The 24,361-nt window shown below is 52.4% G+C and overlaps 6 protein-coding genes across 6 annotated transcripts; 3 read left to right on the forward strand and 3 right to left on the reverse strand.

Annotated features, from left to right (window-relative positions):
- Positions 1-143: 143 nt before the first annotated feature.
- On the forward strand, positions 144-1,505 carry IUM83_12076 (FYVE-FINGER-CONTAINING RAB5 EFFECTOR PROTEIN RABENOSYN-5-RELATED; the record flags this gene model as incomplete). The annotated part of the gene is made up of 1 exon (XM_067936678.1): positions 144-1,505. The coding sequence occupies one exon, from the start codon at positions 144-146 to the stop codon at positions 1,503-1,505; it is 1,362 nt and encodes a 453-aa protein (XP_067795116.1).
- A 78-nt stretch (positions 1,506-1,583) lies between these two features.
- IUM83_12077 (TKL protein kinase) lies at positions 1,584-2,972 on the reverse strand (the record flags this gene model as incomplete). Its single annotated transcript, XM_067936679.1, has 2 exons — positions 1,584-2,885; positions 2,967-2,972. The coding sequence occupies 2 exons, from the start codon at positions 2,970-2,972 to the stop codon at positions 1,584-1,586; spliced, it is 1,308 nt and encodes a 435-aa protein (XP_067795117.1).
- Positions 2,973-3,115: 143 nt separating this feature from the next.
- On the reverse strand, positions 3,116-3,364 carry IUM83_12078 (Carbohydrate-binding protein; the record flags this gene model as incomplete). The annotated part of the gene is made up of 1 exon (XM_067936680.1): positions 3,116-3,364. The coding sequence occupies one exon, from the start codon at positions 3,362-3,364 to the stop codon at positions 3,116-3,118; it is 249 nt and encodes an 82-aa protein (XP_067795114.1).
- Positions 3,365-4,319: 955 nt separating this feature from the next.
- IUM83_12079 (Carbohydrate-binding protein) lies at positions 4,320-4,829 on the forward strand (the record flags this gene model as incomplete). The annotated part of the gene is made up of 1 exon (XM_067936681.1): positions 4,320-4,829. One exon carries the CDS (start codon positions 4,320-4,322, stop codon positions 4,827-4,829), a length of 510 nt encoding a protein of 169 aa, XP_067794993.1.
- A 2,917-nt stretch (positions 4,830-7,746) lies between these two features.
- On the forward strand, positions 7,747-9,648 carry IUM83_12080 (Zinc finger, RING/FYVE/PHD-type; the record flags this gene model as incomplete). Its single annotated transcript, XM_067936682.1, has 2 exons — positions 7,747-9,084; positions 9,160-9,648. The coding sequence occupies 2 exons, from the start codon at positions 7,747-7,749 to the stop codon at positions 9,646-9,648; spliced, it is 1,827 nt and encodes a 608-aa protein (XP_067794955.1).
- An 817-nt stretch (positions 9,649-10,465) lies between these two features.
- IUM83_12081 (Adenylate cyclase-like protein) lies at positions 10,466-12,939 on the reverse strand (the record flags this gene model as incomplete). Its single annotated transcript, XM_067936683.1, has 4 exons — positions 10,466-10,487; positions 10,569-10,617; positions 10,847-12,801; positions 12,875-12,939. The coding sequence occupies 4 exons, from the start codon at positions 12,937-12,939 to the stop codon at positions 10,466-10,468; spliced, it is 2,091 nt and encodes a 696-aa protein (XP_067795105.1).
- Positions 12,940-24,361: the final 11,422 nt, after the last annotated feature.

The following is a 24,361-nucleotide window of genomic DNA, read 5'->3' on the forward strand; positions in this document are numbered from 1 at the left end:
TGTTTACCGTACAATAATATCCGTATCCTGAGAACGGCTCTCGGAGAGGCTGAGACAATAGCGAAGGCTCGGGGGATGCCATGGGTCGCTATGAACCTGCACTGATCGCCACTGCATTTTCGAAAACGACAAGAAACACGCAAATGAAGTTCACGTTACCAAAGAACGCGTTCCCAGTTGTGCAGCTGTCCGAAGACCAGCAAAGTGCCTTCATCGAAGACGCGGACACTATCGTTAGGGAGATTGTTGCCGCCAATGACGCCTTTATCGCGGACGGAGGCACGCTTCAAGATTCTCAGTGGCGACGTATCCGCACGAAAGAGGGGATGCAGGTGTATCGCCAACGCAAAAAGGCGATCAACCAGCGGGAGAAGGAGGCATCGACGCCTGTTCCGGTGATCGAGAGTCCGTCGTGGTCATCTAGCCGCACACTTTCAAGATATCGATCGGAGATTAGCAACGACGTTGAATCAACGGCCGAAAGCGACATTTCGCTCTCTTCTTCGTCTGGGATCGCTGGGGACAGTGTCATGGAGAAGTCAAGGCCGCCTGATGTTTCTCTCATGGCCCTCCACGGCACGACGGATGGCACACTGGACGACTGCATGTTCGGGTGTTTTATCCCCGGCGACGAAGACTGGAAGTTGCGCAGTCCACACATCAACGACGGGATCGATGACTCTCGAGTCGTGGCGTCGATCAGAGGCCCAACAGAGGATAATCCCTATCGTTATCTCGCTATCAAGTGGTTTGCCGAAGAACACCCAGCAGTGCTCACGGGTATCGTCCAGCAGCGAGATTTCCTCATATTGGAGTCCTCGGGGTACACTCGTGACTCCAAGGGTGAGAAAGTTGGGTACTTCTTGATGCACTCGGTGACACTGCGGCAGATCCCCGAACTTACGCGCTTGGGCATAGTTCGCGGATTGATGAGCTACTGCTACATCTTCCGCCAGGGCAAACCTGGCAAGGTCGACATCTACACTCGTGGCTTCTTTGACTCCCGTGGAGACATGCCGGGCCGCCTGTCGGTCGCAATCTCGGCGGAAGCTGCTCTCAGCTGCGTGAACTTGATTGAATACGCTCACATAAAGAAGTTGATGTGGCTGATGAAGCAGAGCGTTAAACACAGAACAGGCGAAGGGACTCGGGCTACTTGTTGCGAGGCTTGCGAGAAGAGCTTCTCCAAGTTTTCGCTGACTTCCTCGGGATCGGGTGCGGCTTGCTCAATCTGCCGTCAAATAGTGTGCTCGAAGTGCCGTGTGATCAAGAAAATGGTCATGGACGTATCGGACACCGGCTCAGTCCAGCTCTGCTCCCTTCGGTTTTGCGTGAGCTGTCTGCTCAAGGCGAGGAGGCAATGCGGCTGGAAGATAGTTCAAAGTGATATCGAGACTACTTCGCTGCGTTCGACGACCATCACGGACACCCGTGTCTACCAACGAGGCGACATGGATGTGATGTTTAACCACGCCACACGTGTACCGTCACGTATTGTTGCGTGAGTCGGACGAGTCATAGTTCTTCTCTTCTGTAGTGCCTTGATAATTTGATAGACGAAACCCATTACGAGTCGGCTGGTTTCAGCGCCTAGCATTCCCTTTACCGCGTTGACCCACAGCAGCCTGTCGTTTACCGCCCCGTTTGGCGAGTCTAGCGGCGTACGCGACTTTGGCGTCCGCACGACGTTGCGCTTCCTCGGCGCGACGCTGTCGCTCGTTTTCAAGACGGAGCTCTTCACTCACCAACCAGTGCATCCACTCGTCCTCGTACTTCATGACTATCCGTTCATCCACTTCGCGCTGCTGCTCCCGACGCCTCCTCTCGGCCTCGCGGGCGATTTCTCGCTCGACATGCCGTTGCTGGTTCTCCTCCATTTCCATCTGCAGGTTCGCGCGGATCTCGCGCTTGAAGTCGCGAGCTTGGGCAAGGAACGCGCGACTCCGTGCACTGATCTCTTCGAATGGGGCGCGAGTTTGCTGTCGCTCAGCCTGAAGCGCCTCAATGTGAGCCTCGCAATCAAGTCGAAAGCGTTCGGCCGGTGACAAACGTTTGGTAGTGGCATTGGTAGTCTTGTTACCCGCTTTCTTTTTCGCTGTAGCGGCGGCGAGTGCTTCCGCATGAATCTCAATGACTTCGGGCCGCCGAGCAAGCCCTGACCCAATCTCGATATTGAAGGCACGAAGCAATGCAGCGTCATCCACAGCACAAGCGGCTTGTTCAACTTCCCAGGCTTGGAGATACTCGGTCTCCAGCGCTGTAGCGCTCGTGCTGTCGCGTTGAATCGGGTGTCGAGAAACAACGTGGCGCAAGTCTGCGATAGCCAAAGGCAATTGTCCTAGACCACGATATGCCTCCGCGCGGTGCAAAAAGAGCTGTATGCTGGCTTCAGGTATACTGGGTGGATGTCCAGCTGCAGCTTCGGCGATGACTTCTTGCTGATTGTCTGGGCCTTCTAGGCTTGGGAGCGGTGCATGAACACGCTCCAGCGCCTTTGACAAATTATCAACAGCGTCGGGGTATTGATGCAGCGTCATGTGGACAAGTCCCTTGAGGTGATACGCGGTTGTGAACTCGGGACACTCGAGTTCTATCGCCACTTGGAAGTCTTTCAATGCTCCGCTGGCGGAGCGTTCGTGGTCGTGTCTCGCTTGTGAGCGCTTATTTACAGCCTTCGTGTGACTGTCTTTCACGGAGTCTTCAGGCTGGAAATCGTTGTTGTTGGGCCGGTGTTTTGGAGATTCCGGTTGCTGTTCCTGGACTTTCTTCTGCTTTGACTTGAGTCGAAGTTGTCGAGCGTGAACGAGCTCTGCCCCATGCATTTCCTGCTCACATGCGGCAATCACGATAGAGGCTTCGTCGATCACTTGTCGAGTTCGCTTAAGCTGTGACATACAACACAGATGTGTCAGCAACACACCAACATATCATCAATATCAAGCAGAAGTCGCGTCGAGGAAACTTACAAGCATGTAGCGGCACACTCCACGCTTGTAGTGGAGTTGAGAGCTCTCACTGTTTTGGTCAACGTGAGGAAGGGCACTCACTTCGTCTATCAGCTTTGTTAAGAGCACTTCTGCCTTGTCAAAGTCTCCAGTATCAATAAGTTTAGAGACTAGATCAAGGCGAATGCGTCGACGCTGGCCACGCCCGGCACACCGACGCTGACGCCGGGGCCGTACACACCGGGGCCGTACACACCTGGGGCGCCCACTCCGACGCTGGCGACGCCAGGCACGCCGACACCAACGCCCGGGACGCCGAGCAGGCCGAGCGTCTGGGCGGCCTCTTGTTCGGCGTGCACGCCGCTTGAGAGGGCGATGGCGGCGATGGCAGCGACGAAGATTTTGCTGCTGCTGAACATGGTTGTGACGATACTCCTCGGTGAAGGTGAGAGGTTTTGTTGGAGCTTGAGAAAGTGGATTCGAAAATGAGGAGTTGCTAGAGCTACAGGAAGTCTGTCGTTGCAGCACGTATGCAAATGTCTTGGCGAAATGAAGAAGCTTGTTCGCTCATCCAGACAAACCAGTCAGTGAATTGAATTCCCCTGCCCAAAGTGGTCCTTCGTGGAATGGCTATGTTTACCACCCGACACTATCGGCGCCCGAACACGACATTTGGGGCTTCGACAAGACACGAATTCGCTTCGAGTCGGATGCTTTGCCCTCTCTGGCATTCAAATCTCGCTGGCATGTCAAAGAGACGCAAGTTAGAGTGTAGAACTTCAACTTGGTGCATACAAATTGCAGTATAATAACATCGTTCAAATTTCAAATTGTGTACTTCAGGCTCGGCACCTCACTTCAATGCCCAGACCTTCGTGCGGCTTCAAAACACGAGACTCAACAGACGGCCGTGCTGCAAGCAGCTAAGCAAGGCGCTAGGACTAATGTTTGATGCTGAAGCGTCGACCCTTTCGCTGCTCTTTATCGATCTGGTGAGGAGATCAAGCAGTTTGCAGAGTACGTATGTTTTCGGTGCCCGTCAGCATTTAGACAGCAGTTGTCATCAAAGTCACAGACAGAACTTCAGGTTTCCGGATAAGGAGATGTAGAATATAACTGACAACTGTGTGTGCGTAGGTGGACAAACGCCACAAGTGTCCGCAAAAGCATTAGCCACCTGACTCGTCGAGCACGCTACCGCCACTCAACGAGCATCGCATGGACTCCGAATCTTGTACACAGCACCCGATCCGACCCGAAGCGATCCTACACACAAACTTCGTCGACCAACATCCATTGCACGGATCATTCTCCAATTAGCTATCTCAAGCTCCACAAAACCTCTCACCTCCACCAAGAAGTATCGTCACAACCATGTTCAGCAGCAGCAAAATCTTCGTCGCTGCCATCGCCGCCATCGCCCTCTCAAGCGGCGTGCACGCCGAACAAGAGGCCGCCCAGACGCTCGGCCTGCTCGGCGTCCCGGGCGTTGGTGTCGGCGTGCCTGGCGTCGCCAGCGTCGGAGTGGGCGCCCCAGGTGTGTACGGCCCCGGTGTGTACGGCCCCGGCGTCAGCGTCGGTGTGCCGGGCGTGGCCAGCGTCGGCGTCGGTCTCCCGAGCGTCGTCGGCTACAACGGCTACAATGGCTACAATGGCTACAACGTCGGCGCGCCAACCACCGTCGTGCACGATGGCAGTCCGGGTTACTCGACCACAGTGTCGAACAGCAACGTTGCCGCCCCCGCTCCACGTAACGGCGGTGCGTCGACTGGTGCCACCGCGAACGCCAACGGCAACGCGAACGCACGTGCCAGTGCGCACGCGAGCGCCAGCGCTAATGCGAACGCCAGCAGTGGCTACCGCAAGCTCCGCTCGGCGGAGTGAATGGGCCATGTGTAAGTGTACTCGCGCGCGTACACCCGTCGGAATATATGCTGAGGGAGAAGTGTCGAGTCGTGTCGCAGTTGATAGTCGTTAGTGAGTTGTAGTGTCCAAGTTGGGATTCTGACTCAAAACTTATGAGTAATACTGTCCTTCTGAGTAATACTATCCTTTTGTGTTCTTGGTATGTGTTAAGAAGGCCAGGTCGGTGGTATACTGTACATACTTAGTGGTACGGACGTTTTGTTTTTGGTTTTGAATGGAGGTTTATTTTGTTATCACTTATCTAATACGATCGCTAATGAATCTGGTTTCATATCGAGCTTCAAGGAGAATAGCTTTTCTGTTGCTGCACACTCACGTTTCGATGTCACGCACGGAAGATTCCACGCCGCCAGTAGTCCTGTGCCAGTTTAAAGTCGATATGCTACTAGATTCAGGATAGCAATCCCCGCAAGAGATAGATTGTCGAGGACATCTATAGGTCTCCATTGCAATGCAACCGTTCAAACTCATGGTGTATGCAGTAGCATGCATTTCGGTTGCTATACAACCCGGAGGAATACTAAGTGTGGTTTCGTTCCACACTCGAAGTCGAGCATCATGTCCGCCAATTTGGCGCCAATTTGAAGGCCAGCCTACCAGTTTGTGGCTTAAAACTCAGCCTGTTTACTTCAAATTGCACTGACGGCATTGGCCTTGAGGGCATCTTTCCAGAAAGAAGCAACCATTTTTTAGTGTTCACCCCGTAGTGTTTGCTTCGCACTGTTGTTGTTTCTTTGACAGGGACGGCAGAAGACTTTATAAAGTATTCCTCAAAGTACACACCACTATTCTAATATTCAACGGATCGCACAGAAGCCGGCTGGGGTCGTGTCCCCTTCCTCTCGGGAGCCCAGGAAGAAGCGCGGCGACAGCAGCGACGGAATCCGCGTGGCCATGGCTGATGAAGACAGTCGGCCCGCGCGTGACAACGACGATTGCGCTCCAAAAGGGCAGCGACACATGGGGTAGGTGCCACTCTTTCCAACAGTGCCTGGACATTATAATAAAGAATTGTAATGTCAGTTCCGCCACTCAATAATAAATACTTGCGCTGCGACTTCAGCAATAATAAATAACGGGACAAAGTATATTTACAAAAGTAGCAATATTACCCCGTCATTTCAAATCGCAATAATAATAAATGCCGTACAAAAATAGTATTATTATTTATTATAATACTTTTTTTCCGAGCCAGGCGACCGCAGTTCAAGCTCTCAAGCCACGCCTCCACGGACACTCCTTCGGGATGCTCTGTCATTTGTGTTTGGTGGAATCTGGTTGAAAGAAAAGTAATAAGCTTCCACCATCCTAAATTCCACATTCCACCAATTACATCGTAGCCTTGTATTTTGCTCGTTCCTTGGCTATGCTCTGAGAAATTAAGAAAATGGTAGATCTGCGTATGTTGGCCCATCATAAACTTGACCATGCCCTCGATATCTACACCTAGATCGAGATGCTTGACGTTGAAATACTGAACGCGGGATGGTCGTAAACTTTTTCTACCCGCTGGAGTAAGGAGCCCGGCGGCAGGCCCCGTAAGTTATTTCAGTAAGTATCTGCCAGTTAGAAGTTCCCGGGACGAATCCCGGGAAATCCGTCCCAGCGTCCCAAAATAAGAATGGCTAGCGGGAATTTGGTGTTTTAGACACAAACCTTGCGGATGTCATAACCCACAATACAACTTGGATGCTCGGGGTAGTAAACGTTGCTCCCCACCACTCGTCCCGCCCCCAACGACGCGAGATAAACTCTGTGGGACTTGGGAGATTCCTCCCTCGTGCCAACGGATGCTTGGACCAGTCATAATGCGTTATTTAGTCCCAGGACGTTGGAGCCGGAACTTAAGATCGGTCCTTAGCCCTGTTAAAAACCTGATGGCGGGTACTTCTTCTCCTGCAACGACTTCTTTCGTGTTCTCGGTGGTGTCTCGTTCTGCCGGTGTCACGCGAGGCACTTCCCGATACTCTGGATGAGGCCTGATCAATTTATCTAACCAGCCCAAGGTTAATTTCAAGTCAAGACAATTGAAGTCAAGGCAATTTAAATTAACCCTGGGCTGGTTAGATAAATCGATCAGGCCTCATCCAGAGTACCATCGTCGGGAAGTGCCTCGAATGTTTGAGATAAGCAATGTCACGCCAGATGCGCAGCTATTATAGTGCATGTATCAAGAAGTACAGTGCGCTGCCTCTGCGGTGCAAAAACCACAATGCGCTGTCATACGGAGGAAACTGATTCGTCGCTGCTTCGTGCTTCATTGTATCGCCGATTGCTTAGTTGAGACGTGTCGTCGAGATCAAGGTGGGCACTGTACATACACTTCGAACTAGCTGGATGGAGGTGCGGTAGATGAAGATGAGATTCGTAAGTATACAGCTACGTGCAGGAGAATCGGGGTTGTGCGTTAGTTGCGCTGGTTATGCAGAGTATGATTGCGCGTGATTAACTATATTTCGGGATCACCACAACCATCAAATAGGGTTCGCTTTTCCACATGTGTTCCAGTGAATAATCATCGTCCGAACGTTTTAAGATTTTTTTAGGGGGTTCAATCCTACACTGGACGTTAAGCTTTACTGCGGCTATTAATACATTCAGTACAACCCCACATAGAAGTATGATTGCCGTGGGTTTCGGAAAGTTTGTACAGAAGGTGTGAATTGTCCTGGACCATAAGAACAAACTGGATGGGGGTACTGACCCCGGGTGCAACATGACAGGATAAATATTGTTTACCGTACAATAATATCCGTATCCTGAGAACGGCTCTCGGAGAGGCTGAGACAATAGCGAAGGCTCGGGGGATGCCATGGGTCGCTATGAACCTGCACTGATCGCCACTGCATTTTCGAAAACGACAAGAAACACGCAAATGAAGTTCACGTTACCAAAGAACGCGTTCCCAGTTGTGCAGCTGTCCGAAGACCAGCAAAGTGCCTTCATCGAAGACGCGGACACTATCGTTAGGGAGATTGTTGCCGCCAATGACGCCTTTATCGCGGACGGAGGCACGCTTCAAGATTCTCAGTGGCGACGTATCCGCACGAAAGAGGGGATGCAGGTGTATCGCCAACGCAAAAAGGCGATCAACCAGCGGGAGAAGGAGGCATCGACGCCTGTTCCGGTGATCGAGAGTCCGTCGTGGTCATCTAGCCGCACACTTTCAAGATATCGATCGGAGATTAGCAACGACGTTGAATCAACGGCCGAAAGCGACATTTCGCTCTCTTCTTCGTCTGGGATCGCTGGGGACAGTGTCATGGAGAAGTCAAGGCCGCCTGATGTTTCTCTCATGGCCCTCCACGGCACGACGGATGGCACACTGGACGACTGCATGTTCGGGTGTTTTATCCCCGGCGACGAAGACTGGAAGTTGCGCAGTCCACACATCAACGACGGGATCGATGACTCTCGAGTCGTGGCGTCGATCAGAGGCCCAACAGAGGATAATCCCTATCGTTATCTCGCTATCAAGTGGTTTGCCGAAGAACACCCAGCAGTGCTCACGGGTATCGTCCAGCAGCGAGATTTCCTCATATTGGAGTCCTCGGGGTACACTCGTGACTCCAAGGGTGAGAAAGTTGGGTACTTCTTGATGCACTCGGTGACACTGCGGCAGATCCCCGAACTTACGCGCTTGGGCATAGTTCGCGGATTGATGAGCTACTGCTACATCTTCCGCCAGGGCAAACCTGGCAAGGTCGACATCTACACTCGTGGCTTCTTTGACTCCCGTGGAGACATGCCGGGCCGCCTGTCGGTCGCAATCTCGGCGGAAGCTGCTCTCAGCTGCGTGAACTTGATTGAATACGCTCACATAAAGAAGTTGATGTGGCTGATGAAGCAGAGCGTTAAACACAGAACAGGCGAAGGGACTCGGGCTACTTGTTGCGAGGCTTGCGAGAAGAGCTTCTCCAAGTTTTCGCTGACTTCCTCGGGATCGGGTGCGGCTTGCTCAATCTGCCGTCAAATAGTGTGCTCGAAGTGCCGTGTGATCAAGAAAATGGTCATGGACGTATCGGACACCGGCTCAGTCCAGCACTGCTCCCTTTGGTTTTGCGTGAGCTGTCTGCTCAAGGCGAGGAGGCAATGCGGCTGGAAGATAGTTCAAAGTGATATCGAGACTACTTCGCTGCGTTCGACGACCATCACGGACACCCGTGTCTACCAACGAGGCGACATGGATGTGATGTTTAACCACGCCACACGTGTACCGTCACGTATTGTTGCGTGAGTCGGACGAGTCATAGTTCTTCTCTTCTGTAGTGCCTTGATAATTTGATAGACGAAACCCATTACGAGTCGGCTGGTTTCAGCGCCTAGCATTCCCTTTACCGCGTTGACCCACAGCAGCCTGTCGTTTACCGCCCCGTTTGGCGAGTCTAGCGGCGTACGCGACTTTGGCGTCCGCACGACGTTGCGCTTCCTCGGCGCGACGCTGTCGCTCGTTTTCAAGACGGAGCTCTTCACTCACCAACCAGTGCATCCACTCGTCCTCGTACTTCATGACTATCCGTTCATCCACTTCGCGCTGCTGCTCCCGACGCCTCCTCTCGGCCTCGCGGGCGATTTCTCGCTCGACATGCCGTTGCTGGTTCTCCTCCATTTCCATCTGCAGGTTCGCGCGGATCTCGCGCTTGAAGTCGCGAGCTTGGGCAAGGAACGCGCGACTCCGTGCACTGATCTCTTCGAATGGGGCGCGAGTTTGCTGTCGCTCAGCCTGAAGCGCCTCAATGTGAGCCTCGCAATCAAGTCGAAAGCGTTCGGCCGGTGACAAACGTTTGGTAGTGGCATTGGTAGTCTTGTTACCCGCTTTCTTTTCGCTGTAGCGGCGGCGAGTGCTTCCGCATGAATCTCAATGACTTCGGGCCGCCGAGCAAGCCCTGACCCAATCTCGATATTGAAGGCACGAAGCAATGCAGCGTCATCCACAGCACAAGCGGCTTGTTCAACTTCCCAGGCTTGGAGATACTCGGTCTCCAGCGCTGTAGCGCTCGTGCTGTCGCGTTGAATCGGGTGTCGAGAAACAACGTGGCGCAAGTCTGCGATAGCCAAAGGCAATTGTCCTAGACCACGATATGCCTCCGCGCGGTGCAAAAAGAGCTGTATGCTGGCTTCAGGTATACTGGGTGGATGTCCAGCTGCAGCTTCGGCGATGACTTCTTGCTGATTGTCTGGGCCTTCTAGGCTTGGGAGCGGTGCATGAACACGCTCCAGCGCCTTTGACAAATTATCAACAGCGTCGGGGTATTGATGCAGCGTCATGTGGACAAGTCCCTTGAGGTGATACGCGGTTGTGAACTCGGGACACTCGAGTTCTATCGCCACTTGGAAGTCTTTCAATGCTCCGCTGGCGGAGCGTTCGTGGTCGTGTCTCGCTTGTGAGCGCTTATTTACAGCCTTCGTGTGACTGTCTTTCACGGAGTCTTCAGGCTGGAAATCGTTGTTGTTGGGCCGGTGTTTTGGAGATTCCGGTTGCTGTTCCTGGACTTTCTTCTGCTTTGACTTGAGTTGAAGTTGTCGAGCGTGAACGAGCTCTGCCCCATGCATTTCCTGCTCACATGCGGCAATCACGATAGAGGTTTCGTCGATCACTTGTCGAGTTCGCTTAAGCTGTGACATACAACACAGATTTGTCAGCAACACACCAACACACCATCAATATCAAGCAGAAGTCGCGTCGAGGAAACTTACAAGCATGTAGCGGCACACTCCACGCTTGTAGTGGAGTTGAGAGCTCTCACTGTTTTGGTCAACGTGAGGAAGGGCACTCACTTCGTCTATCAGCTTTGTTAAGAGCACTTCTGCCTTGTCAAAGTCTCCAGTATCAATAAGTTTAGAGACTAGATCAAGGCGAATGCGTCGATCGTGTTGCTGCTGATGCTGCTGGGCTGCGAACGGGTTGTTGGAAAACTCGCAGAAACAATTTACACAGGCTATTGCTGGAGGTCGAGCAGACAGCAAGTTGTCACTTGCATGCAGTGATTGCAGGTGCGTCAGCTCCATCACGGACGTCGGCAACGAGCGGAGCTGGTTGAAAGACACATTGAGCTTGGTCAATTGAGAAATGTTCCCGATCCGAAGAGGTAGTTGGTTCAATTGGTTGTGGTCACACGTGAGCTCACGCAGGCGAGGGAGCTGCGTCACTTCATTCGGTAGCTCCTGTAGCTCATTTGAGCTGAGATACAAGACTTCAAGTCTGCGGAGGTGAGCGATTTCAGTGGGGAGAACCCACAGTGAGTTGCTCGAGAGATCTAAGTGCTGCAGGTGGCTGCAGTACAACAAGACCGCCAATGGGACTTGAGAGAGGTGATTGTGAGCCAGCACGAGCTCTTGAAGCGTGTCTTGCATCGCTGCGTGGCCGATGAGCAGTGGGAACTCGAGCAATGCGTTTTGTCGCAGTCGAAGCGTTCGAACAGGAGAGTCTTTGAGAAAATCTAACGACTCGAACGTGACGATGCCACACGACGATGCGGAAAAGAAGGAGACGCTGGACAAGTGCTGGAAAAAGTCTTCTAGGTTGATGAGCTTGGGGTTGTTGTCGAGGTCGAGGTGACGCAGTTGGCTCAGCGCGCCAAACTCTTTGGGCAGTAGTCTCAGCTGGTTGGAAATGAGGTGCAGCGTTTCCAGCTTGTGAAGAGCTCCGATGCTTTCCGGAAGTGTTAGCAACCGATTGTGTGCCAGGTCTAACTCCTGCAAGCTGGATAAGTTGCCAATAGCCTCCGGTAACGAGCGCAGAGCATTGTGATGCAGCACCATTCTTTCTAGCGAGATGAGTGCTGGGACTTCGTCGCTTAAAGAGGAGAGGTGGTTGTTCGACAAGTCCAACAGCGTCAGCTCACCGCACTTTTCGATCGATTTGGGCACCTCGATGAGTATGTTGTCGTTCAGAAGCAGCACTTCAAGCCCCACTAGCAGCCCCACACCGACCTGCCATTCTCTTGTCTCTCGAAGCAGCTTCAAGTCTCCTTCAACGTACGGCAGCTCCTTCAGCCGATTGTGTGACAGGTCTAGATAGCGGATATCACGCAATTTCCACAGCTTGGGGGAGAACGCCTGGATGTAATTGTGTGACGCTCGGATCGACGTGAGCGTCGTCGTAGTTTGAAGGCAGGACGGGAGTCGAGTGAGCTGGTTGTGACTCACGTCGAGCTCTTCGAGATGGATGAGATCCTGTATTCCGGACGGAATTCGAGTCAAGCAGTTGTGCGAAATCACGAGCGTCTTCAGGTATTGCAGATTCCAGATGCGAGAAGACAGCTTCCACGCGTCAAGCCCACTCATATCCAGCAGTTGAGCGTCCGCACCATCGTCTTCGGCAGCGTCAACAATCTGCTGGGCTTTTGAGCGCGGGTACTTACGCCTCAGCTTCCTCTTGGTCGCTTCGTCCAGTTCAACCTCCCCACCGTCATTTCGAGCGAGTGCTGCTGCGGTTTCTTCCTCTTCAGCGTCACGAGCGGCATCCTGTTGGAAACTCTCGAAGTCTTCGTCATCGTCGTCGTCCTCTGCACCTTCTTCCCCAGCTTCTTCCCCAACACCTCCATCATCAGGGATACGAAGTGGCCCGAACAGAGCAGGCTTGGTCCACGACGAAGCGTTCGTCTTCAAATGGGTGTACAGAGTTTCCCCACTATCGGGGTCCGTGCTGCACTGATACTGGGCTTTGACAAGGCGGCGCACTCGCCTACGATCTTTTGCCCCACGAAACATGGACTGCAAGCGCACGACGGCGAAGGCCAGATAAGAGAGATCGACCTCATGTTCGGTCTCTTCTGGGAGGGTCCACGATGTCTCGCCGGTGTAGATATTGTAGTAGTAGATCGTTTGTGAGGCTTCATCAAAGCTCTGCTGCCACGTGCCTTCATTAGAAGCGGCGCCAGTTTCTGATGTTGCTTCACCTGGCAGCGTCCACGATGTTTCTCCCGTGCTGCAGCACACGAGAAGACTGATAAGTGCACGGTTTTTCAGCCTATTTTGTTGTGAGAGCGTGGTGATCATACAGGCGATTGAAGTAGTAGGCGCGGCCAGAGACCTCGTCGTACGCTTCTTCCCACACAGAGCTCATGCTTCAGTTCTCGATAGTGATCGCGAAAGGGGAGATCCTGCGTCTCTCCGGACCAGACGCGGATGTATTGATAGGCGTCAACAGTAAAACAGCAACAAGCAGGACACCCGAACCACCAGATAAGCTCGAATTGTGTGGGATCCCTATCCAATATCGAGGCCAGACGTCACCCTGTCGTGTGGGAGAATGAAGCTTCCAGAGGAGCCGCTCTCTCATTGAGTCCGTTTTCTCGCACGAGAGAAAGCGTCAGGTCTCAATTGGCCCACGACTAGTGCAGTCACTAAGCTTTGGTCGAAGGCGTGTCGTCTCCACTTGATCTGCTGGGATCAATTTACTTGGCATCGCGAAACCAGTTGACATTGTGGTGACGAGTCCGATGTTCAGGACTTACTCCTCGCGATCCGAGAAATTGTCCCGATGCGATGGGTACATTGTTGTTGTTGTTATTTCGCGTAAGCTTCAAGCTTTTCACGCTGTGCTGCTCGTTCGGAACGAGTCGTTCCAACCACCCGCTCCTGGCGATTGTGAGTTGAGTCCCAGGGGATGGACATGGCATTCCTTCCAATCTTCGCATACAGTAACTGCTGGGTACATACATACAGCAAATTCACGTTCTGAAAGTCTCCGCTGTGGCGACCCCCAAAGCAGCCACCGCCCGTGTGCTGCACCGACGCGGCAACGCCTTGACAAAAACGCCAACATCGACATTTGCAAGTAAGAAAAGGTTCCCCACCACGCGTCATTTGCAGGCCCGGCCGACGCTGCACCACAATCCATTGTGCAAGAACAGACAGTTGAATAGGATTGGGATCCTAACCGTACCAAATTTTTGTGGCTGTGGTGAGGCGGTACCGGTAAGTAAACTTTGTGCATGTCGGGGTAAGTTACATGTAATGCACATTTAAAAGTGAAACCTATCGTAATGTAATGTAATGTAATGTATTACGTTATCGCGTAGCCACATTACGCCTGCGCTAGGCTCAGCTTTGCTAGTCGGCGGCATAGAGTGGTGTCCGCATACGTCGGGTCTCCCTTCGCCGGCAGCGCGTCGACGATAGCCCTCTCCAGGACTTTCCACTGAGATCTTGCGGTTGCAAGCTGTCGTAGTTGCTCCAAGTCTGCGCTATTGCGAAGACGGAAGGCGTATCCGCTAGATACGAGATCAGCATCAAGAACGGTTGGCAGCGTGGAGCGTGGGCGTCCGCGCCATGTCCCGGCTGTCGAGCTGTTGAAGTAGTCTGCCATCTGAACGTACGCGGGGATGTCCGGCCGGCGGAGAACGTGGCCGAACAAGCGCCATCGAGCCGCTGTGACCCGGTGCCGCAGTGGGCGTTCCTGACAAATTTCGTAGAGGACAGAGTTAGACACACGCTGCGGGAAGCGGATGTGGAGCACTCGGCGAAGCTGTTGGCGATGAAATCTTTCCAGGCTGTTGAGCTCGGTTGGTGTGAGTGCCCAGGTCCCGCAATTGTAGAGCAGTATTGGTAGGACGTAGCAGTTGTAGAGGCGGAGTCGGGTGCTGTCACAAATATAGTGAGGTCGTAGCCAGATAGTCCATAGTCGACGGAGCGCTGAAGCCGCTAGGGCTTTGCGTCGCGTGAGGTCTTCTGAGTCACCGAGGAGGGTACCGAGTTTCCTGGTAGATCGCCATTTCTCTTCAGCTGCGCGGGCGTGGCGGGTGGAACCCGACGGGCCGACGAAGCGTTGGAGTATTGTTAGTTCTGTCTTGGACTCGTTCATTGTGAGGGACCAGCGCTGGAGCACCGCAGGGGCTTCTTGTTGGATCCGTTCGGCTAGCTTGGGGTCACGACATATGAAGTCTGCATCGTCCGCGTAGACAACCATTTGTTCGAGCAGGTTCCTGGGGACGGCGAGGTGGCTTGCTAAGTCTCGCAACGCTGCTTCTAGATAAATCACAAAGAGAACAGGTGAGAGTGAGTCGCCTTGTGGCGTCCCGATGTTGCTGCAAAACGGCTGCAGCGTCTTGGATCCGGTTCGTAGTGAGAGTGTCGTGTCCGCGAGGAGGAGCTTGATCAGGCGAATTTCGTCTTCTTGTAGAAATGTCGCGAGGACGTCCAGGAGTTTTTCCCTGTCGATGGTGTCAAACGCGCGCGAGAGATCGATGCCGAGTATATGGATCGTTTCACGGTAGCGTTGTACGCGGGCACAGAGCCACTTGTGGGCCCAGACAGCGTCAGCAGTACTTCGGTGCTTGCGAAATCCGCTTTGGTGAGGGGACAAATACTTGTCCACTGCAGGGGATATCCGTGAAAGTACGATGAGCGACAGTGCCTTACGGATGCTGTTGAGAAGTACAATCGGGCGAAGACTTGAGCACTTTCCTCTTGGCTTGTTGGGCTTCGGAAGACACAGTAGCGTGCCCTCACCGAGCTTGAGGGGCTGGCCTTGTGTAAGGCTGTCGTTGATAATCTCAGCGAAGTGGGGGGCTAGCACAGAGGATCCATATTTGAGTAACTCCGCTGGTATGTCGTCAGGGCCAGAGGCCCTTCCGTTGTTGAGGCGACGGAAGGCTGCGTCAACCTCATCTACTCTGATCGGGGAAGTGAGCGGTCGTGGATCACAGTCCGGGGTGATTGCGTGTCGCTGCGAGCTGTGGAACTGGTTTTTGAAATGGGCTTTGACAAGTGTGTTAGCTGTGCCTTTATGCAGGATGTACTTACCTTCTGCGTCCGTTAACAGTAGGGGCTGGTGCCCTCGACGAGCAATTTCTCGAACGGATGCGTACATCCGTGTTGAGTCGCTCATGTTTTCGATGTGGGAGACCTTTTCATCGAGGATTCGGTTGGCAAGGTCGCGACATCGCTCGCGGATTTGGTGAAGGACCTTGTTTCGAGCAGTGCGTAGATCTTGTACGTTAGCCGTGCGGTCATTGTAGATGCGTAGTCGGAGGTCCCGCTGTATCTCTGAGAGGTGTTGTAGGTCTTGGTCCGGGTATCGCTGTCGCTGGGTAGTTTTGCAGGAGAGTCCAATGGTCACTTCGGCAGCCATATGAATTGTTTGAAATGTGGCTTCCCAGCGTTGTAGGATAGTGCTTCCCGGGGGAACGGCCGTGTTTGATAGTGTCTTCTGGAGTGCTTCTGCGTATTGATCTCGGACAAGCTCGTCGTGAATAAGGCGGTCCCTTGATAGTCGGAGTGGAAGATCTCGTTGTCGTTGGGCGTTGCTACGGAACCGTTTTCTGTGAGTCGAGGCGTCGAGGACGAAGTCGGCTGTGACTAGCTTGTGGTCTGATGCTGTTAGGGTCCCGCCCCAGGACCGAGCGTCCGTGCAAAGGCGGCGGCAGTTCTGAGGGCACAGGATGTAGTCGATCTGGTTATAGATGCAGTGGTCTGTCCGCCGCTGCGTCCAAGTGGTTCTGTAGCGGGCTGGCTTCCTGAAACCTGTATTTGTAGCAAAGAGATGGTGAGTGGAACAGAAGTCAGATAGGGCGTGCCCATTCCGATTTCGGGTGCCGCGTCCATATGTGCCCATGTAGGCGTCTCCTGCGTCGCGCTGTCCAAGTTTGGCGTTGAAGTCGCCGGTCACGAACGTGATGTCGCGTTTGGGCAGCTTATTGAGCAGAGTATCGAGGTCATGATAGAAGTGATCGACCTCCGTGAGGGGGCGGCCGCTGTGTGGGGAGTACGCCGTGACAATGTGTACAGTCCCCGCATGTGGAAGCTTGAGTCGAAGAACACCAATGCGGTCGCTGTGTGCCCAAAATCGGTCGAGATAGGGGCGAATCCGGGGGGAGATGGCAAATCCAACTCCATGTCGCTCTTGGGTGGCCGGCAGTGTAAGGAGGGTGAAGTCTCCAATGTGTCGCTGGTCAAGGGTGTAGATCTTGGTTTCTTGGAGTCCGAGGACATCGATGCGGTAGCGTCGGAGGTCCTGCGGGAGCGTGTCCTGTTGCTTGTGTAACGAACCTAATGACTGGACGTTAAACGTGCCAAGTCTGAATCGGTTAGTGTCGCGCAATCGTCGTGGGGGGAGGGAGGAGAGGGTGTTAGTAGGCGGTGGTGGCTGGGGGGAGAAGTGGAGACCCGCTAGGGACGAGCAGGCCCCCTGGAGGGCCTGCCAGAAGCGCGCAGCAGGCATCCGCTAGCCACGCGTTCCTGAGGGAGGGCGTCACCCCAACCCCAACCAAAAAAAACCTATCGTGATAATGTTAAATAGCACGATGTCATTTCCCTGATCAAAAATCTGAAAGCAGCAAAAATAATGCGCTGAATGCTAAGTACGAAACCGCGTGCGCGAAGCTCGCGCGCAGTTATTAGCATATACGTAGAGCCACGAAGTCGTCGACCTGGCTGGTGTGCAAGGCTTTCAACGGCTAGTACGCTGCTCGTGTGCCCTAGGAGCTGCACCCGCAAGAAGAAAACTAAGTCCGAATTGCGATAACGGGTCTGTTCGCTGAAGTGTTCGTCGCTGGGCCCGCCTCCGCAAATTCCGCGCGGGGTTTGCTGCGGCTACGCTCCTCCCAACTGCTTACAACCGACATAAACATATCGTAGCTAAACGGCACTAACACGAGCAGTAGGGAGCGTTAAAATTGTCGTTTTGTTAAGTCTAGTGGCGCAACAGTATCGCCGCCGTGTTAGAACAATAGAACAGGGCAATGCCACACAAAACGCGGAGTAACACATCCGAACATTTCAGCAATATCGGATCGACATGTTAGTCAGACTAGCACACATCTACGCTCGTTCACACGCACGCTACGCGCTTCCACATCTGCACGACGGCGTGTAGCAAACCATCTCCACGTCATCCGGCCACACTGCACCACCGAGAACCATTACAGCCCGCAGCGCACGTGAATAGTTTCCCTTTCATTCTGTGAGTAGTCAAGTCCATGCCCAGGGCTGTCGGGTGCTGCATGCGGAAGACGCCTTGCTTAGTGAAGCGTACCTACGCTAACAAGCGGCCGAATTTTAAGCGTCTACATTTCTAATATATATATATATATATTGGCTAACTGTGTTATTGCCCGTCGTGTCATCGAAGTTAGATGTGCAGTATGTACAGCATGGGTTGATCCTGGTCGGACGGAGACTGTGCAAAGTTGAGCCGTCCGTCGTACCTTCGTACTTGAGGACATTCGTGGTGTCGCCGGGTGTGGACAATTCAGGATCGGCTCGCATTACGGTACAGACACTCCCTGCGATTTGAGAGGAAATTAGAAAAACTGTAGACTTGATAATTTACAAAAACTTAATATATCGTGCGACCAGATATGACAGGGTATACAGAAAACAGGGTGCACATATTGAGGGGTACGTCTGTAGTCTAAGATATAAGGCTTTATCACACGAAATGGCACGAAAATCCATGTTGCCGTTGCATGGACTGGTGGAAATTTCGATTTCCATTACAGTTCACGATGGGCTGTTCATGTTCAAGTCGATGGAGCATAATGTCCTCAAGTTACATGCTTATCGCGTGTTTCATCCACTCTCTTTGATGGTGGGAATTCCTCAGCATCATCAGTACTGCACCAGTACGTCCATCAACTCTTGGACCTACACATGCATGAATAAAGTGCTGTGAACGCTTGAGATGGATTCATCTCTCTCCGACACTACACGCACGTTGCCTAAATGTATTGTACATTTGAGCAATGCCATCTACAGTACGTGTACATGAATACGTCCCGTAATCCTGTGCCGTTGGTGTAAACGGAGAAGTTGTATCAAACTATACATGTACAGAAGCCCTGTCCTGACACAAGATGGTAAGAGCGAAAATGCTTAGCAATTGGATGGGGGTGGCCGTGTTTATCCTACGATTACTTATCCTTGAACGGCTCTCAGAGATAGCTGGGAGGCTACGGGTGGCTATGAACTTGCAAGTTACCCACACCACATTTTCGAAAACGCCAAGCGTCACAAATGAAGTTCACGCTGCCACAAAACGCGTTCCCTGTCGTGGAGCTGTCTGAACACCAACAAAACGCCTTCGCGGAAGAAGCCGACACCGTCGTGAAGGAGATTGTTGCCGCGAATGACGCCTTTATTGCGGACGGAGGCGTGCTTCGAGATCCGCAGTGGCGCCTTATCCGCACGAAAGAGGGGATGCAAGTGTACCGCCAACGCAAAAAGGCGATCAAACAGCGGGAGAAGGAGGCATCGGCACCTGTGATCGAGAGCCCGTCGTGGTCATCTAGCCATGCTCATTCGAGGTACCGCACGGAGACGAGCAACGTGGAGCTTGCCCCCGATAGAGATACCTCGCTCTCTTTTTCGTCTGGGATCGCTGAAGGCAGCATCATGGAGAAGTCAAGGCCGCCGGGTGTTTCTCTCATGGCCCTCCACGGCACTGCAGATGGCACATTGGACGACTGCATGTTCGGGTGTTTCGCCCCCAACGACGAAGAGTGGAAGCTGCGCAGTTCGTACATCAACGATCGGCTGGATGATGCCCGAATTGTTGCCTCCATCAAAGGTCCAACAGAGGATGACCCCTATCGCTTTCTGGGCATCAAGTGGTTTGCCAAAGAACACCCAGCGGTGCTCACGGGTATCGTCCAGCAGCGAGATGTCCTCATATTGGAGTCCTCGGGGTACACTCGTGACTCCAAGGGTGAGAAAGTCGGGTACTTCTTGATGCACTCGGTGACACTGCGGCAGATCCCCGAGCTTACGCGCTTGGGCATAGTTCGCGGATTGATGAGTTTTTGTTATATTTTCCGACAGGGCAAGCCTGGCAAAGTTGACATCTACACTCGTGGCTTCTTTGACTCCCGTGGAGACATGCCGGGTCGCCTTTCGGTCGCAATCGCTGCTGAGGCCGCTCTCTGCTGTGTGAACTTGATTCAGTACGCGTACATCAAGAAACTTACGTGGCTGATGAAGCATAGCGGTCAAGCCAGGTCTGGCGGTGCGAGCCAGCCTACGCGTTGTGAGGCTTGCGAGAAGAGCTTCTCCAAGTTTTCGCTGACTTCCTCGGGATCGGGTGCGGCTTGCTCGATCTGCCGTCGAATAGTGTGCTCAAAGTGCAGTGTGCTCAAGAAAATTGTCATGGATGTGTCGGAGACTGGTTCGGTCCAGCACTGCTCTCTTCAGTTTTGTCTGAGCTGCCTGCTCAAGGCGAAAAAACTGTGTGGTCGGAAGATAGCTCTCAGCGACTTCGAGACAGCATCTCAATCCTCGAAACACTCGGGTTCCTCGGCAGAATCGATGCCTCGCGCTGTGCCTCGCACGGTGAACCATCGGCCCGACGGCCGATCCTACTCGGATCATGCGGTCCCCCGCATCTATCAAGGAGACCGTAAGGCGGCAACGTTTAACTACGCCAACTACAAGGGTGAAGCGCAGTCGAGGAGCGGGGAAACGTTTCGACCATGGTCGCCTCATTCTGACGGGCGCCTCGGGGAATCGAAGAGCGAACGTGGTACAAAGCCCTGCTAGTGTAATGAATTAACCTACCATTGGAATTTACTACTAAATACAGTAAGGTTGCCGTCTGCAACCACTGTTGTATGTAACGTTACAGGAATTTTATTGTCTGCATTTAATAATGAAGTCTTGAAAAGCGTATAAATTTTGGTGTGGAGGTAGATACCAAATTTTGATAACCAAAACACTGCTGAAGAGAGTATACCCCACCTGCTAAGGCGAGCTACACGTCGGTGGTACACCGAACAGTTCTCTGTCCTGACACGATTGGTTCCAGTTCGACTTACTGTATGCGAAGGAAACGTTCCTATCTCCACAAGTTGCAACCCAGTCTCAATTTCAGCGTCGGCTTAGTCCCAGCAGCGGGTATTTTACGTTTACCTAGAAACAATAGAGTCCTGGTGTTGCTGTAGGCTCCGCGGAGATAGCGCATATTAAAGCGCGTGATCCATTTCACACGCTCATGTACTTGTCTTCACTCCCATGGAGTACAACTAACTGCACCGCAACTAGATGTCTTCATTCGCAACTGCTGCGCACAAAATTCGGTCAAAAGCTGACAGGGTGGGTAGTGTCAGTCTCTGTACAATCTCGATGTCCACAACTTCAGAAAGCAGAAATTCCAGCACGTTAAGATGCCCGTTTCCAGCAGCAGCCGCGGTAGCCTTCAATACAACATCCCGATATTTGTTTTGCTACGGTTTTCATCCCCGTTGACTGATTCCACGAGTAGCTGAACGGCGTCGGCCTGTTCGTTCGGCAGCGCACACATGAACACACAGCAGATAAATCTGGTTAGTAACTCGTAGATCCACTCTACGTTGCCCGTTTCTGGTGCTGCGTTTATGGTCTCCTTGGCATTAGCCGTGTACAGTATCAATTATCGCTGTCACATGCGGTAGCGCCAATAGTTAAGCCAGGATACATGCAAATGTCGTACCCAGCGTTTCGACGCGTGGGAGGGGCGAGTTCGTGCTTGTATGAGATGGTGTCGGCATCTTTTGTTGATGGCGAAGCGCCAATACTATTGTGTTGCAATGGATAGCAACATGAAAAGTGAATTTACCTTAGTTTGCCACACCTCGCAGGTACCTACACGTAGTGGTTGCCGTTGCTGTGGCCTGCCAAGGGCAATGTTTACTCTGTGTTTGACTGTTGCCTGCCGGCAAGCCACAAAGACTTGTCTTCATTGACCGATGCTCAAGGCTCACCTCCCACCCAGTGGAGAGTGTTCACCCGCCACCAGTTGATGGATACAATCAAAGACGCATGACTTAAGGGGTTTTCGACCTTGACATTAGTTGTATGGATACGTATCTCTTAGAACACTTGCCAACGTTGGCTTCAAACTTTTGGTCCTTTTATTTGTTCTCGATTTGGGAGTTGTTGGGGTTAACACCAAGCACAAGCGATTTGTTGTTAAATAAGACGAAAATGCCGCCACGCAAGTCGGCACTCCGAGTTAATTGAATTATGCTGACCAGAGGGAAATGCAAACCACTAGCGTTGTTCGGTGAAGGATCTAGGATCCCAAAGGGCTACCGTGGCAGTACACAGGACGGACCTATTCGATAACAATTCGACAAAATGAATGTCAATAAGCTTTGGCCGATTTTTTTTAGATGTTTATTGAGTACAACTAATTAGCCGACTGCGTTTGTAGTTGTACATGTATATTTTACACGACTACTGAATTGCGGCGATACTGTACTCTGAATTCTGAATTCTCAAGGTCCTGTCTCAAATGTACTATCCGGCGATGCAACGAAATAACGAAGCAACGACGCTCTGTCCGACCGACAGTGTACGACAGTACGGGTTTGCGTGCCCTTTTGCCCGAAAATTCGACACATTTCGGTGTGTCGATCACATTTCCGTTGGTGCATGTACCATACAGTACACCGTTTAGTTGTTGCAGAAGCAATTCGTGCAGTTTATACTCAATTCGTCGGAGTCCAGGATGCTCAACTCGGATTCTTTCGCGTGGTAAATCGCACTCGTTGACGGTGGGAATTCCTCTGCTCTCCCTAAATCCTCTAGATGCCGTGGATCAATTCTAAAATACAATACAGTACACTGCATTTTAACCCTTTTTTTTTAAAGATACAGGCACATTAAAATTTACTGCGCACACATGGCACATTAAATTTTAATGTGCCTGTATCTTGTTAAATATGTTTTTGCGCACACACTGCGTCAGCGTAATATGGAACTGTATACGTTCAGTGGCCTTAGAAGCAATGGTTAAAAAGTCTTTTCAATGAAAGACAGCCCATTTTCGCGCTTCCTCTTCGATCTGATGCAGTCGTAACTTACGACTCGTAAGAGTTTAGTTGCTCGCGCTCGTTCCCCCGAGCAGTGCCCCTGCTCGGCTCGTGGGATTACTTGACCGTATCCTTGAACGGCTCTCGGTGGGAAAGCGACACAAAAGCGTCGGACCGGGAAGGTTACGGGTGGCTGTCATGGTGTGCCCTGATCATAAAGTGGCCACATCCACGAACTGCATTTTCGAAATTGACAAGGGAGACGAAAATGAAGTTCACGTTGCCGAAAAACGCGTTCCCTGTCGTGGAGCTGTCTGAAGACCAGCACAATACCTTCATCGACCAAGCGGACACTATCGTGAAGGAGATTGCTGTAGCGAACGACGCTTTTATTGCGAATGGGGGCGTGCTTCGAGATCCGCAGTGGCGCCTTGTTCGCACCAAAAAAGGGATGCAGGTGTATCGCCTGCGCGGCAAGGTTAAACAGCGGGGGAGGAAGTCGTCGACGCATTTGATGGAGAGTCCGTCGTGGTCATCTACCTCAAGATACCGCGCGGAAACTAGCAACCACGATGAATCATCAATTGCCGACAGAGCAACGTCAATCTACTCTTCGTCCGGGGTCGCTGATGACAGTATTATGGAGAAGTTCAGGCCGCCTGGTGTTTCTCTCATGGGCCTGCACGGCACTATGGATGGCACATTGGACGATTGCATGTTTGGGTGCTTTGCCCCCAACGACGAAGAATGGAAGCTGCGTAGTTCATATATCAACGATCGGCTGGACGACTCGAGAATTGTTGCCTCTATCAGAGGACCAACAGAAGAAGACCCTATCGGTATCTTGCCGTCAAGTGGCTCGCCGTAGAGCAGCCCACAGTGCTCTCAGGTATCGTGCAGCGGCGAGATTTCCTTATCCTGGAGGGGTCAGGGTTCACACGCGACCCCAACGGCGAGAAAGTCGGCTACTTTTTGATGCACTCGGTGACATTGCGCCAGATCCCCGAGCTTTCGGAATTGGGCATAGTTCGTGGCTTGATGAGCTACTGCTACATCTTCCGCCAGGGCAAACCTGGCAAGGTTGACATCTACACTCGCGGCTTCTTTGACTCCCGTGGAGACATGCCGGGTCGCCTTTCGGTCGCAATCTCTGCGGAAGCCACTCTCTGCTGCGTGAACTTGATTGAATATGCTCACATAAAGAAGTTGATGTGGCTAATGAAACGAGATAGGTCTCGCGGTGCCACCCAGTCGAGTCGGTGTGAGGCTTGCGAAAAAAATTCTCCAAGTTTTCATTAACTTCCTCAAGATCGGGCACGGCTTGCTCGATCTGTCGCCGAATGGTATGCATGAAGTGCAGTGTATTCAAGAAAATGGTCATGGACGTCTCGGACACAGGCTCAGTCCAGCATTGCTCTCTTCGGTTTTGCCTCATTTGCCAGCTCAACGCGAAAAAATCTATGCGGCTGGAAAATAGCTGTGAGTGACTGTGAGGACGTATCGCAATCCCCGCAAGTGTTGCGGACCTTACCGACGCCTCCCAGCGAAAATGCCACGCGCAAGGGCCGATCCTACTTAAACGTTTCGCACTCCCGCGAACGAGGCGACATGACGGCAAAGTTTCACCTCGCCAACTACGTGGAAGAATCAGCTTTGCAAACCGGAGCAACGCAGTTTACTCTTGCAAATGGAGAGCAAATTCGACAGTGGTCACCACATTCTGACCCGCGCACGGTATAAGACCACGCATGCATAATTAGT

Source organism: Phytophthora cinnamomi (genome assembly GCF_018691715.1).
Source record: "Phytophthora cinnamomi strain GKB4 chromosome Unknown Contig22, whole genome shotgun sequence".
NCBI classification, from domain to species: Eukaryota; Oomycota; class Peronosporomycetes; order Peronosporales; family Peronosporaceae; genus Phytophthora; species Phytophthora cinnamomi.